This window comes from Drosophila biarmipes, chromosome 3L (assembly GCF_025231255.1).
Source record: "Drosophila biarmipes strain raj3 chromosome 3L, RU_DBia_V1.1, whole genome shotgun sequence".
Lineage (NCBI taxonomy): Eukaryota > Metazoa > Arthropoda > Insecta > Diptera > Drosophilidae > Drosophila > Drosophila biarmipes.
This window is the reverse complement of record NC_066613.1, coordinates 15683741-15697500: the sequence shown is the minus strand read 5'-3', so window position 1 is coordinate 15697500 and position 13760 is coordinate 15683741. Positions and strand designations below refer to the sequence as shown.

Genomic DNA, 13760 nt, shown 5'->3' with positions numbered 1-13760 from the left:
ATCAAAACTAAAGATAACCCAACTAAAAACAATCCTGATCTTTCAGCTGACCAACCCCCACCAAAGCAAGAGCTGTACGACGAGCTTCATGGCTACATGGCTCCGCAATTGACTTCCTTGGCCAGGGATATAACCAGCGAGTTGACCAAGGAGGCAGTGGGTGCCACAGGGCAGGAGAACTCCACCAGCAACAATGAAATGGCACCCAAGTACCTGTTTATCAACGAACAGAGTCTGCAGCATCATACGAACTTCCAGAGGCACCTGCCCCAAGGGTTACCCCGCAATGTCCTTAGTATTATAGCGGATTTGGCCAACCCAAGTGGGAAGGAGAAGATGGAGAGTGCTCCTGCCGAGGAGCTCCAGGTGAAGACCACCAATGACTACTGGATTGTGAAGAGGCGCTGCAACTACAGGCAATACTATGTGATTCTGTGCAATAGCAAGGCCACCCTCTTGGATGTCACCCAGGAAGCGAGACGCATTTTCGAGCAGGAGCTCACAGATGATGTATTCTTTGACAAATAAAGAGGAGGATCAAATACAGAATGGGTGTGCGCCAATTGTGGGGTCTTTGCCCGGTTCCCTGCCAACAGAATCTGCAAGTGGATCGGGCATCCGAAGACGGATTTCAAGCCAGCACCGCCCCAGAGTCGCTGGCATCGTTATACACGCTGTTCGAGGAGGAGGAGCTGGTGGTCGTGGTGACTCCATTCTGGGATTTGCTGATCTTCACGATGTATATTCGACGATTGGACATGCAGATGCTGTAGTAGTGCTGCTCGTAGTCGATGGTGATACGCTCGCAGCTGCTGTTCGGCATGAAGGACTCGTCGATGCTAAGATATAGGGGTAATTATCAATGGTACCCTGTGGTCTTTGCTTTTCCGGAACCCACCTCTCTGTGAGATTCAGCAATCCCATTATCACATTTGCACTGCGCTCATCGTTCTTCAGTTCTCCGCCAGATTCCAGGACCGCTCCATCTTCCTTGAGTATCAGGTAGCCAATTTGGTTGGGCACAATCAACTTTTCCCTGTCCATTTTTACTATTATTATTATTTATCTTTTTTCACCCACACCCTCGAGTGTGACCAGACTGTGTAATTAAACAGATACCGTTACTTAGCTTAGTTATAATAAGATAACTCTTGAATTTAGGGCTTATTTCTTGATAAGACATAAAATTACTTTGAAAAATATTGTTTAAAACCCGTATGTTTCCAAGACACTTCTAAGAAATAAGTTAAACATTTAAAAATACTAAAAAGTAGAATACCACAAGGAGCAACCTGGCAGCCCTAGTTCCGTGTTGCGATTCACCCCCGACAGTGTTGCAAAACGACGGCTGCGCGCCATTGACACAAATTCGAAATTGGGACACCGGGCTAAGGTTAATGCATTCAAAAGTCAAACAACGCACATCAACAGGAAACTAAAACTCCTGCTCTAAGTCAACAGCGGGCGTGGTCGATACGGGGGCGTGTGCAAGTGCATGGCTAATGCCTCTGTCTGGCCGTAAAAAAGTGGTAAAAGGCCATGGACAAGGAAACTCCGGACACAGTCTCTCCGGAATGGCCAACTACTATCGACGCAAGAAAGGCGACGCGGTGTTCCTCAACGCAAAGCCACTGAATAGTGCCAATGCCCAGGCATATTTGTACGGGGTTCGGAAGTACTCCACCGGATTGGCGGAGCGCTTGGATGCGGACTACGAGGCGCCGCCGTTGGACAGGAAAAAGAGCTCCGACAGCACGGCCTCCAATAATCCGGAGTTTACGCCGGTGAGTGGAGATCCCTCTTGCTGTGAAGTTCCCTGCATAAGGCTGGTTGTCCCTGCTTCCAGAGTGTTTTCTACAGGAACATAGCTCCTGTCAACTGGTTCTTAAGGATTATTGGAGTATTACCCATAGTGCGACGTGGTCCTGCCCGTGCAAAGTTCGAAATGAACTCCGCCTCCTTTATTTACTCAGTGGTTTTCTTTGTGCTACTGGCGGTGAGTGTGTTTTATTCTATTAATGATTTAAAAAATTGTTATATAACTTGAAAATTAAACGTTTTTGTGAAGCAAATATAAAAATATAATACAAAATAACATTTCTTTTAGTGCTACGTGGGTTATGTGGCCAACAACCGCATCCACATTGTGCGCTCCCTGAGTGGGCCCTTCGAGGAGGCGGTGATTGCCTACTTGTTCCTGGTCAACATCCTGCCCATAATGATCATACCCATCCTGTGGTACGAGGCCAGGAAAATAGCCAGACTCTTCAACGACTGGGATGACTTCGAGGTGTTGTACTACCAGATCTCCGGGCACAGTTTGCCGCTGAAACTGCGACAGAAGGCGGTGTATATAGCCACCGTGTTGCCGATCCTGTCGGTTTTATCGGTGGTCATCACCCACATTACCATGTCGGATTTGAACATCAACCAGGTGGTGCCCTACTGCATCCTGGATAACCTGACGGCCATGCTGGGTGCCTGGTGGTTCCTCATCTGCGAGGCCATGAGTATCACGGCCCATTTGCTGGCGGAGAGGTTTCAGAAGGCCTTGAAACACATTGGACCCGCTGCCATGGTGGCGGACTATCGGGTTTTGTGGCTTCGATTGAGCAAGCTTACCCGGGATACTGGAAACGCCATGTGCTACACCTTCGTCTTCATGAGTCTGTACCTGTTCTTCATCATCACCTTGTCGATTTACGGGCTAATGTCTCAGCTCTCCGAGGGCTTTGGCATCAAGGACATAGGACTTACTATCACAGCTTTGTGGAACATTGGACTACTGTTCTATATCTGCGATGAGGCTCACTATGCTTCGGTTAATGTGCGGACCAATTTCCAAAAGAAACTGCTGATGGTGGAGCTGAACTGGATGAATTCGGATGCCCAGACGGAGATAAACATGTTTTTGCGGGCCACCGAGATGAATCCCTCTATCATCAATTGCGGCGGCTTCTTCGACGTGAACAGGAGTCTCTTCAAGGGACTCCTGACCACTATGGTCACATATCTGGTGGTTCTGCTGCAGTTCCAGATCAGTATTCCCACGGATAAGGGGGACTCTGAAGGCGGTACCAATATCACCGTGGTGGATTTTGTAATGGACAACCTGGATAATGACATGAGTCTAATGGGCACCACCACGCCGAGCACCACCACGGCAGGAACCACATTGGCACCACCAATTATCAAGCAAAAGGGAAGGAGAGGTTAAAGGATTAGGCACTAGGCTGAATAGATAATCCTATATATGCATCTGTAGCTGAGGCCAAATAATAAAAGCACCTAAAACTAACAAGTCCCCAAGCATATTTTATAATTTTTAAACAGGTACGTACCATAAGGTTACTTAAATATTAATGAACTAAGAACAAGGTCTAAGGGTATGTTATAATGTTGCACTTTTATTTGATATTCATACGTTTATTGTTCTGTGCTACAAAACAAGAATATTTCAATTATTGCTATTTAACTGAGTTTAAGGCATATTTAGTAAATTTCTCTTACGTCTACAGAGAAAAGGAAATTTAAACTTCGTTGCTATTTATTTGAACGCCAATTGAAATCAGACAGGCTTAGCTTTTTCAACAATTCCGCATCAAAACTCGACTTGGGCTTTCGCTGGCGTAGCCCAGAGGTTAGAGTGTGCGGCTTTTGCTTGGAAGTCCCGAGTTCGAGTCCTGCCAATGACTACTATTTCTTTTTATTTTTAAAAATTCATTATTTTTTCCCATTTGATTTAGGTGCTGGAGTAACTTTATGAGTTAATTCTACACAAAAATAGTTTGGGTATTTGTCGGCAGAGCGATATTGCCTCTCCTTCTGGGATATAGACGAGTTTCACACGATTTGTAATATGTATTTATATGTCCCTCTATCCATACCCGTTGGCTATCTAAAATAGTATCTCTTCTATTACCATATCACACTCATTCTTGCAATACAGAAGCTGTAGCACAATTGCAATCAAGACACCTGATGGGGAAGTTCCAGAACACTGTAATCTTTCTCTCGGTTTATTTAGCACTGTCCATCGGGAGATTCGGTTAGGATGTGTTTGTAGCCATTGCTGCCCAGGTACATGTGCTCGCGTTGGAAACGATAGGGTATCTAGTGGATAAGAAGGTTCTTTAAAGAGGTTTTGGGTTTTTGGATTGCAACTTACGGCTCCTGGAGCTGGACAAGGTATGGCCACAGTGGCAATCTCCCTGAGTTTATTCATGGTGCGCAAACTCTGGTAGAAACTATGGATCACATACCACTTGCAGTAATCCATGCAGATCAGCACGTAGCAGATGATAACTGAAATAATTTATGATAAATATATATTTTTACATTTTATTGTATCATCCAAACTCACAAAAGGGCACTTGGCCACCCAGCATTTGCACTATCTTTGTATCCCTCAGCATGAAAACCAGAGCACCCAGGCCCACCATCAAGAGGAACTCCACGATCAGCCAGGGAATAATCAATCCCGGTCGATTCTTGTAGACCCCAAAGAACAGCGATATGGCACTCAGGGCATAGGTTCCCGCCACTCCGGCCATCACGTAGAGTAGATTTTCCGTGGCAGCCGCCAATTGGGCAGCGGTCTGCAGGCGAAGATCGTTGTGGAAGGGCGACATGTTGTAGAAACCATTGTCCTTCTGGTCCAGGATGTCCAGCTCGAGGACCTCGCACATCTGTTCGGCATGAGCCAGCCCCAAAAGAACCAGGAACAGGGCGCAGTGGGAAATTAACTGGGGGAAATTGAAGAATTTGTTATGGATTGAGGTGAGGTTTTGTTAATATTTAAAGAACAAATCTCTTTAATCTTAAAAACTTGGTATATATGTATTAATATTAAACTACTATAAAGAAAATCTATTTAAATCCTTTATAATACCCACATATGTTAGGAGCTTATATTCAGGTACTTAACTAACTAAATTAAAGGCATAAACTAGGTTATAAACTGAAGTGTTAGATATTTTATGAAAACCGTATATCCCATTTTTTACGAACTAAGACATAATAATGAAATGTAAGATGTTTATAAAGCTTTAAGAACCCCAAAACCAAACCGCTAAACATTTGGTTTTTGGCGAAAACCGGAACATCCCAGCGATCAGCTGAGGTAACCACCCCTATTCACCCCTCAAAATGAACACCAAGCGCGCGTGGATCCAACAATTCCCAACTGGTTCTGGCAGCTGCTGCCATGACTCCCCCAAGGTCCCCAATCGCGGCTTAAAAAGGGCGCTCGTCCTGGCACGTTCGATCACTGAACACAAGTGCAGACGCATTGCGCCGCAGGAGCGTCTCCTTCGCTCCGCCCCTGGGCTTCCAGGGGCGGGCGGGGGCGAGCGTACCATTGCCGCCTTCGACGGCTCCTTGCGCGCCCAGTGGGGTATGGCTTTGCATATCCAGTGCGTAATTTTTGGTCCTGGGGTCGCGGCTGCACGTCCTGGATTGCTCGTGGGATTCCCGGATCCCCCTGCGTGCCTGTGCGCTGCGCCCCTCCTGATGCATCCATTCCTGGTTCGCTTACATAATCGGTGGACCTAGGGGATTCATGTCTTCCAACTCACCAACTGATAGATGCTCGTTAGCAGGGCCGTGGTCCTGAGGTTCTTGGGCGATACGGGCGCCATCAGCATTTCCCAGCTGCGGCGACAGCAGTTTTTCCACTTGCATCCTACGGCGGACGAACCGCTCACATTGGGCAGCAGCATTTCGTTGCAGTTCCCCCGATTTTCCTGTTTTTCCCCAATCAATTTATGGATTTTTCCCGCTTTCAGCAGCTAATCAAGCAGCGACGCAACTGTTCCGCGACTGTTTCGTCATGCAATTGGACTTGAAGGTATCGCGAAAAGGGCGGAGCGGGACGACACCCACGCACCCAAAACTTTTCCGGAGCTTTTCCCGCTGGTTTGGGGGAAAACTGCACTGCTGAATTAATCAACAAAAACTATATGGATAAAACAACGTTGAGTGCCAAGGTTGGCGAAATGTTTTGACTCGGCGGAAAGCTCTGCCGACTGTGTTTTGTTTTATTATCTAGGTTTCGGGATTTTGACTTTGGGATAAGGTTTGCCCTTTTTAAACTATTTCTTTCATAGTTATAATTATTTAAAAAATTTTGAAAACTTCTTTTTTTATATCTTCAACAAACTAACTAACAAAATAACTAAAGTTAATCCATATAATCGACTAATGAAGGGGATTTCTTATATGAACAAAAGTCGTAAGATCAAAGTTTGGTGACTGAAAGATATAATTTTAAAAGATTTTTCTTGCGTTTTTTTAAAGGAATTTTTTTATTATTTTAATATCTTTAATATTAAAGGGTATATAAAAATAAGGCTTCGAGTTTACCCCCTTTGTCGAATATTTTTGGGGGTTGTTTCCCTCTTGAAACCGCGCAGATGCTTATCGCCCGCCTCACAGAGCTTTTTTTGTGACTGTTCAAAGCTTCCGCCAGAGTTGCCACAGCTGGCGCAGCCCAAGCAATTAAAGTTGGCTCGGGACTTCTCCCTTCGAACCGCAGCCCGATGCTATGATAAATTTTTGCATTTTAAAAGTCAATTTACACTGGAACTATAAAAATGTAACATAAATTTCGCCAAAGCAGGCCATAAAACTCCTGCCAGTCGGCGCGGAAAAAGAATCAAAGTCGTGTCGATGCCACTGGGCAACACTCCAGCTTCAGTTTCAGCTTAAGCTCCAGCTCCAACCATCCGTGGCCCCATCATCACCATCATGATCTTCGGGGGACTGGAACTGGGAATGGGAATGGGCCTGCGAATGGGACTGCGACTTATGGCGCTCCCTTGGAGTTGGGAGCTACTTGTGGGCCTAATTGATTGTTTTTCTACGAGCTCGGAGCTCCGAAAACTCCTGGCGAGGATCGAGGATCCACTGGCGATTCTGGGGATCATCTCACAATGTTGGGGAGAAAACGAAACGATGATGAAGACCTCAGGGGCAATATATGTATGTTGTTGGCGGCTTGTTATCATTGGGCGTGTTTTATTAACTTTTAAGCTGCCATGCACGCGAGGGGCCATAAAAAGTGCAACTGGCGGTGGCTCCGACAACTGCAAAACTGCAAAAGTCAATTAAAAATTTTTTACATTTGTTTGCACACACAGGAATGGAACGCGGTAATATTTTTTTACCAGCCCCATGCCATCCTCCATCCTGGCGCGATAATCATAACTGCAAAAAAGTAAGAAAACTACGCGCAGGCGTCGCCCGTCGATAATTTATGGCCAAAAAGCGATGGCCAAAGGGGGCCAAAAGGGTTCGGTTTCTGCGGACTTTAAGGCTCTCGGAGCACAGGTGATCCGATCCCCGGCAAGCTGGTGTATTGAAATATCATCTTGCAACCATTTGCCGTTCAATTTGCGTTCGCAACGCTCTTTTGATTGGTTTTTCCAGCCCATCACCCGAACCGCCCGCTTGCGATCCGCTCGATTCGACTACAAATTGATTGCCTTAAAGTAACTTGTAAAATGCATCTAAGAGATGCACTTGAAAAGCTGCTGGGCACTCAAGTGTTTTAGCAAGGGTTAAGTACATACCTTTTACCTTGGTTAGTTATATTATCTAAAATATTTTATAGATAGTATTATTTACTATTAACGTATATTTTTCGTGTATCAAAAACAAAATTTACAAGTTTTTGATAACATTTCTTAAGATCAGTTTCAAACAAACCAATTATATTTTAATATTTTAATATATAACGCACGGTAGTCTTAAAATATTTAGTTTTGAAGTTCCTTTTCCACTGAATTCATAAAAATTATATGGTATCAATATTGATCAAAAAATAATTATAAACAATCTATATAATTTGGTAAGTAGTCTTTATTTTATCTTCGTACTTAAATCAAGTAAAAACCAATTTGGAAAATGGGAAGCTTAATTTTGGAAAAGCAAACTTCAGGACTAAATATATTGCTCATAATTCCCCAGTGAAATATTTCTTTGTTGGTAGTTCCTTTCTCCCAGTGTTCGCATCCAGTGCAGTTCCTCTGCTGTCTTTGCCGCTTCCTGGGCTCCTCTTTCAGCCAAAAACAGAAGCAACATTACAAATGTGTGGCGTTATTGCCACGGGGGAGGAGTCAGGAGTCAAGGAGTCAGGAGCATCGACTTCTTTTTGATTAAAAAAGGAAAAAGTGGGAGAGCAGGCGGATGGGTTGAGGAAGGAGTTGGATTTGTCTGCAAGTGGATGTGGTCGGGGGATTGGGAACTGTAGATGGTGGACTGGGGGTATAGACGACTGGGTGCCCAAAAGCAATCGACGTTGTTAACAAGCATTTCAGCGCATGACAATTGGCATGCACACCTCCGGGCCATTAATATGCAACCGATGCTGACACATTTGGAGCTCAGCTGAGCTGCAACTCCTGTCATTCCGCAGCCACAAGCACCGAGCGGACTGGGCCTTAGTTATTTAATCACGGAAAATCTTGCGAGCATAAATAACATTTCCCCGACTTATTTGCACAATTTGTTTGCCTGTTTTGACAGTCGGGTTTGCAGGCATTTTCGATCTATGAAAGTTGCAGGTTGGCGTGGGGTGGGGTAGTTTAATAGTTGTGGTAAGCTTGGTTTATTGGGATCCGAAAGTAATTATAAATGTAAAGATAAACTATCTCTGGGTGGGACTCCATTCAAGACGATTGAAGTTCTTTGGGGAGGTGTAGACCCTTGAAGTTCGGTGTACACCCTTGAAGTATGTTCCATAATGCTCTATTGCGAATAGACCTTTTAAAGTTTTGGTAAGTGGTACAGAAACCTTTCGTTTGACTTCTCATTATTATTAGTAAATACTTCTCTAGCTCAACTCATCCTATCGGTTTCATAATTTTTCACCTTTCACTGAACCGAATCCCCCTAAACCATTGTCACGTCTTGGAATCACATTCTAAAACCAAATATCAATTGTCGCACATATTTGCAAAGGCCAAATAAGAGAGGCGATTTTAGAGGGGTTGCTAGCCCCCCTTATAAGCAGGAATGTATTGTCATCCCATCGTTTGGGGATTCATTTTCACATCGCTGACTTGTTTCACGGATTTTCTCGGTGCCGCAATGATGAAGATGTAGCCAGTTGTGATTAAACATGCAACCCCCACCGCAACAGCAGCAGCACGCACAGCAGCAACATCACAAACCCCGCAGCAACATCAGTTCCTGCAGCGGCAATTGCAAACAAACGAGCGAGAAAACCCTCACTCACTCGAATCTCAAGGGTGTGTTCAATTGTGTCAATTTAACGCCTTTTATGGCCCACCAAACCCGAACCATTGGCACCCCCTCCAGTCCACAGAACCCCCTTTGCAGCCCCTGAAAACCCCCATTTTGGACCCCTTCCCCTTAACATAGCTGCTGCACGTTGGGCATATTAATTATTGCAGGGCCACCGTTTCAAATAGATCGCTGATGCTGATGCTTAGCCCGCCCGATTTGCCAGCAGTGTTAATTATCCACTCCCCGCCATTCCAGCCAACAGGCATCCGACGGATGGATAGTTTCATCTGGGATATCGACTATTTGCCAACTGCATGCTCGCTTTACGCCGGCCAAACACGATTATTAGTAGTTGCCTGTCTAAATATTGGAAATTGTCAATGTGCCAGCAGCGATGCTTAAATGGTTTATGGATGTGTACGCTTAGATGTGCATCTGATGAAGGACGTGGATTCATCATCCGAAGGATGCAGATTGGCAAACACGGATACGGATTGCTGGGGAGGAAGAAGCAAGCTTCTTCGTTGCAAGTGTGGGCGGTGTTTTGCCAACAGGAATTGTAATTAAATTGGTAGTTGCACAAAGCGTTTAGATCTAGATACAATCAAGATATCAGGGAAGTAAAAGATAATAAGTAAAATTAAAAGATTGTGAGATACTTTCTGATTTTAATTCAATCTTCAATTTACTATATATTCTTTTGGTTTATAGGTTTGTCATACCAACATTATATCAAATGTTTTATGTAAAATGTCTATAATTCTTATTAAGTTCTAGTAAAATAATCATTTTTATTGTTTATTTATCCCTATATATATTTTTCCCTTTCCCAAGACTTAGCAATACGTGCCACCCAAAAGGCCTTAAGGTTAAATCTAATTAGCAATGAGAATTATACCTACATTGTTATGAATAAATAAGAGTCACTACAAAAGAAAGGTTCCGTCTATTTCCCTTGGGTGTGTGTTTATTTAATCCCTTTTATTCGGTGAAACCCTTGCCTTAAATTAGGCAATACTTAAACAAATACCTAGCTGCCCTTTGGCTAAATGTAATCAGAGTTTTCAAAACGTCCTACAGGCCGGGAAAATCACAAAATTCATAGGCTTTAAGATGCGCAACGTGCTGGCAGGAGCAAAAGCAGTCGTCCCGCTTGCCTGGCAAATATCCTTGATATCATTTAGTCAACTGGAAAAAATTCAATCAGCATACTTGGCAAATATTCAACAGCGCTCTGGATGTGGACGTGGATGAGGATGTGGACGTCGATTGTTTGACTGAGCGAGCAGCCCAAAGGGGGCTGGAAATATGGGGGTGGCATGCTGCATAAATCAACAGCAAATAAATGCTGATACGCTGAAAGTTCGTCTTGGGATGCTTTCGTCTGAAACAAAAAAACATTCGAAGCGGAAACGAAAAGAACAAAAAAAAACGAAAAAAGTAAAATAAAACAGGAAAAAAATATATAAAAGCGAGGAGAAAAATTCGCATTCGATAATTGAATTTTCCCCGGCGGAGAATATAGGAATAGCAGGAAAAAAAGTGTCCAAAGGAGATAGGTGGGTGGTTGAGTGGGTGGCCACGAAGGACCCCAAAGCGTGTCCAGCGATGCATGCGTCGCACGTAGCCGGAGGAGCAGAAAAAGGAGGAGTCGTCCAAGGAGCAGGAGGACCAGGAGCTGGGAGCTGGGAACTGGGAGCTGAGCTGAGCTGCTCCCATATTATGTGCACAATAAATAGACGTGATCAGCATGAGCAAGGTGAGGGAGCATCGCTGTCGCCGTTCTCGTCCACGTCCTCGTCCTCGCCATCCAACTCTCGTCCTCTTCCTCGGGAGCTGTCCTTGCGCTTGGCTGAGCGGCCACATCGCCGACTGCATGCTGAGAAGGAGCACACTCCGCGAAAAGGGGTTTTTGGATCTTCGCCTTAATAAAAATATTTAAAACACACATACGGACATTTTTGATTAAGCCCTGGATACTTTGCTAACAGATTTCCGACGTAATGTATCTTAAAGATGTATCCTTAAAGGCAAAGATCTATTTCAAATTTTGTATAGAATACTAATTATTTACAAAAATGGAAACCCTAGACCCTTTAATGGAGCTCGTTTCCTAACTTTATATTGGAAATATAATATTAAAATAATATATTTATAAGATTTCAAATTATTATTAGTTTTAAGTCAAACGTCCAAAACAATTGATGGATTTTAAACTTGTTTCCATATTTTCGGTCTATGAAAATTAAATTAAGAATCATTTATATTAAAAAATTGTAATTGGGCCTTTAGTAATTTAAGCCTTTACAATAATGAATGAACGTTGTGGGATTTTTTCCCAGTGCAGGGACTTGGAGCACCGAAATCCCCGAGTGGAAGGCAGCGGCAGAAGGAGCTAAGGAAGCACTTGAGAGGATGTTGACTGAGTTTTCCTCAGCTTCTTTTTGCCGGCTGTTTCCGGCTTTTGTTGCTCGAAAAGTGCTCGACGGAATCTTTTGTCCCAGTATCTGTATCTGTGTGTGCTTTTGGGGGGAGGGAGTGGGGTACTTGGGCCACCCTCTTTTCGCTTTCCCCCCGGAGATGTTGAAACTTCCGAAAAACAAGGCGCCGCTAAACTTTTTTTATGCTAACTTACTTTGTAGTTTCTTCTTATTTGCAACTTTGATTTTTGTTTATTTTCGCTTGCGAGCCACCCCCGCAGAGCGAACAAAAAAAAATGGGGGAAGGAAAAGCTCGGGAAATCGCAACCCCCAGAAAGAGAAAATGGCGGCAAAGCAGCCTTAAGTAGAAGGAACATTTCTTGACACGGAAAATTTCCTTGGACTTTGTTTTTGCTCGCTTTTTCTTGCCTTCTCCTTTGCTTCCGTTCACTTTAAAATGCGCCATTTTCTTGTTTGCTGACCCGGGCCTACGACACCCCCACTGCCCAACCCCCCAGCTTTTCCGAGCGGAAGTTTTATGAATTTTCTACAAAGCGGCCAAGTTTTTTCCCAGCTCCAATGTCCTTTGGGTATGTTATATTCTTCTTCCTCCTTTTTTGCTAGTAGAAAAATGTCTATCTTGCTGTGGAATCACTGCAGTGTGAATAATGACAAAAAGCAGAGGAGCTGCGTCAGGAAATATTCATAAAAAATGTAGCAAGAAATTCTTTTTCACAAAAATGTCAACCCAAAAAAAGAGGTTGATGGGGTCTGCCATGCGGGTTGGTTACCAAATTTCAAACACTTCAGTTGCGTGCAATTAAAATAAGCTGAACAAAATAAAAAGGAAAATGTGATGGCTGTTTTCCAGTTTTAATGAAGTTATTATAGGCGTCAATGAAGGTCAACGAATCGACAGCCCGCACTCAGAAATGATCTTTTAATTGTGGGGCCTAGCACCTAACTGAAATTAGCTTCAATCATCATTTTCTTATTTTTCCGAGGACTGCTGATAATTATTTCGCCTAGCCAATTGACAGAGCGTGAAGCGGAAAGTCTTTCCATGTGTGGCGGGTCATTAGAGAGTGTCATTTTTGAGGGGGTTCAAGGGGTTAAAACAGGTCATTAAGAGGGGCTGAAAATTCGAGTATGGTGAGCTCTCCAGTAGCACTACATTTTAATTTAAAATATAAAGTTGGTAAATATAATAATCAATTTGTTGTAAATTAATTTAACTAAATAATTAGATAAATATATTTAAGCTTATGCTTGTATTTTATATGAATTAAAAACTGTCCTTATAATAAACTAATTCATATTACTGATTTAAAAAGATTTTATAATTAAAGGTAAGTAACAATATGAAAGCAAGTAATAACATTTTTCGTAAAAGTAAAATCATTTCTGGCTATAATTTAATTTATTTGTGCACAACTTTTATTTGTTAGAGAAACGTAAGGATAAGGTATCCCAAAGTAAATCAAAATGCACATACATCAACTTTAGATTTCATTATGGGAAACAAGAAAATAGCATAAATTATGAATTTTTACGCCGACATTGATTGATTTGCAGCACAATTACCCAAGCTAGCTTAAGCAATTAATTAAAGAATTTAGCACCACTAAAGACGTGAGTTATGAGGTTCACTGGCTTTGTTTTCCACCTGCAACTAATTCCTAACACCTTTACCTTGGGAATTAGGCTGGTTGCAATGATAATGTACATTAAAATAATTTGATATAAATCAGGTTGATCTTAAAGTTTATGTCTTCCCTGTTGCTACTGCTGCAGCTTTATTTGTACATAAATATTTTTATTATTTTTGGTTGCGTTTCTCAGGCGAATTAGCATAAATTATGCACGCCCACTTGCGAATGCAGTTCGTGCGTGTGGCCCCGTGTTCCCCCCCCTCCCCCCCTCCCTTTCCCGGCTTTTCCCCCGCGTGTTGCACGTGCCATTCTCCATTTTCCACGGCAGGTGGAGCGACGCACAATTAAGCCTCAAGTGGCAGGACCAGTGGGGAGTCCTCCAGGCTCGCCTAGCTTATTGAATTTTCATATTTTGTGCCTGCGACTCGCTCAACTATGT

At 43.3% G+C, this 13760-nt stretch overlaps 4 protein-coding genes and 1 non-coding gene across 5 annotated transcripts in view; 3 read left to right on the top strand and 2 right to left on the bottom strand.

Annotated features, from left to right (window-relative positions):
- The window catches only part of LOC108035653 (vacuolar fusion protein CCZ1 homolog), a 1721-nt gene extending 1172 nt beyond the window's left edge, over window positions 1-549 (top strand). Inside the window, exon 4 of the mRNA XM_017111360.3 lies at window positions 47-549. Within this exon, the coding sequence (XP_016966849.1) occupies window positions 47-528 (482 nt within the window). The 3' untranslated portion in view covers window positions 529-549. The remainder of the gene's footprint in view (window positions 1-46) is intronic.
- Window positions 485-1109, bottom strand: LOC108035654 (ragulator complex protein LAMTOR4 homolog). The gene is made up of 2 exons (XM_017111361.3): window positions 899-1109; window positions 485-839 (listed from the first exon to the last, which is right to left on the bottom strand). Exons 1-2 carry the CDS (start codon window positions 1042-1044, stop codon window positions 632-634), a joined length of 354 nt encoding a protein of 117 aa, XP_016966850.1. The 5' UTR covers window positions 1045-1109; the 3' UTR covers window positions 485-631.
- A 150-nt stretch (window positions 1110-1259) lies between these two features.
- On the top strand, window positions 1260-3338 carry LOC108034677 (gustatory and odorant receptor 63a). The gene is made up of 3 exons (XM_017109619.3): window positions 1260-1784; window positions 1847-1996; window positions 2108-3338. The coding sequence occupies exons 1-3, from the start codon at window positions 1503-1505 to the stop codon at window positions 3215-3217; spliced, it is 1542 nt and encodes a 513-aa protein (XP_016965108.2). The 5' UTR covers window positions 1260-1502; the 3' UTR covers window positions 3218-3338.
- Window positions 3339-3387: 49 nt separating this feature from the next.
- LOC108035674 (uncharacterized) lies at window positions 3388-5995 on the bottom strand. The gene is made up of 4 exons (XM_017111382.3): window positions 5577-5995; window positions 4364-4745; window positions 4169-4305; window positions 3388-4113 (listed from the first exon to the last, which is right to left on the bottom strand). Exons 1-4 carry the CDS (start codon window positions 5718-5720, stop codon window positions 4024-4026), a joined length of 753 nt encoding a protein of 250 aa, XP_016966871.1. The 5' UTR covers window positions 5721-5995; the 3' UTR covers window positions 3388-4023.
- On the top strand, window positions 5238-5507 carry LOC122819089 (U11 spliceosomal RNA). The gene has a single exon (XR_006368540.2). It is a non-coding gene; the product is annotated as a U11 spliceosomal RNA (small nuclear RNA).
- Window positions 5996-13760: the final 7765 nt, after the last annotated feature.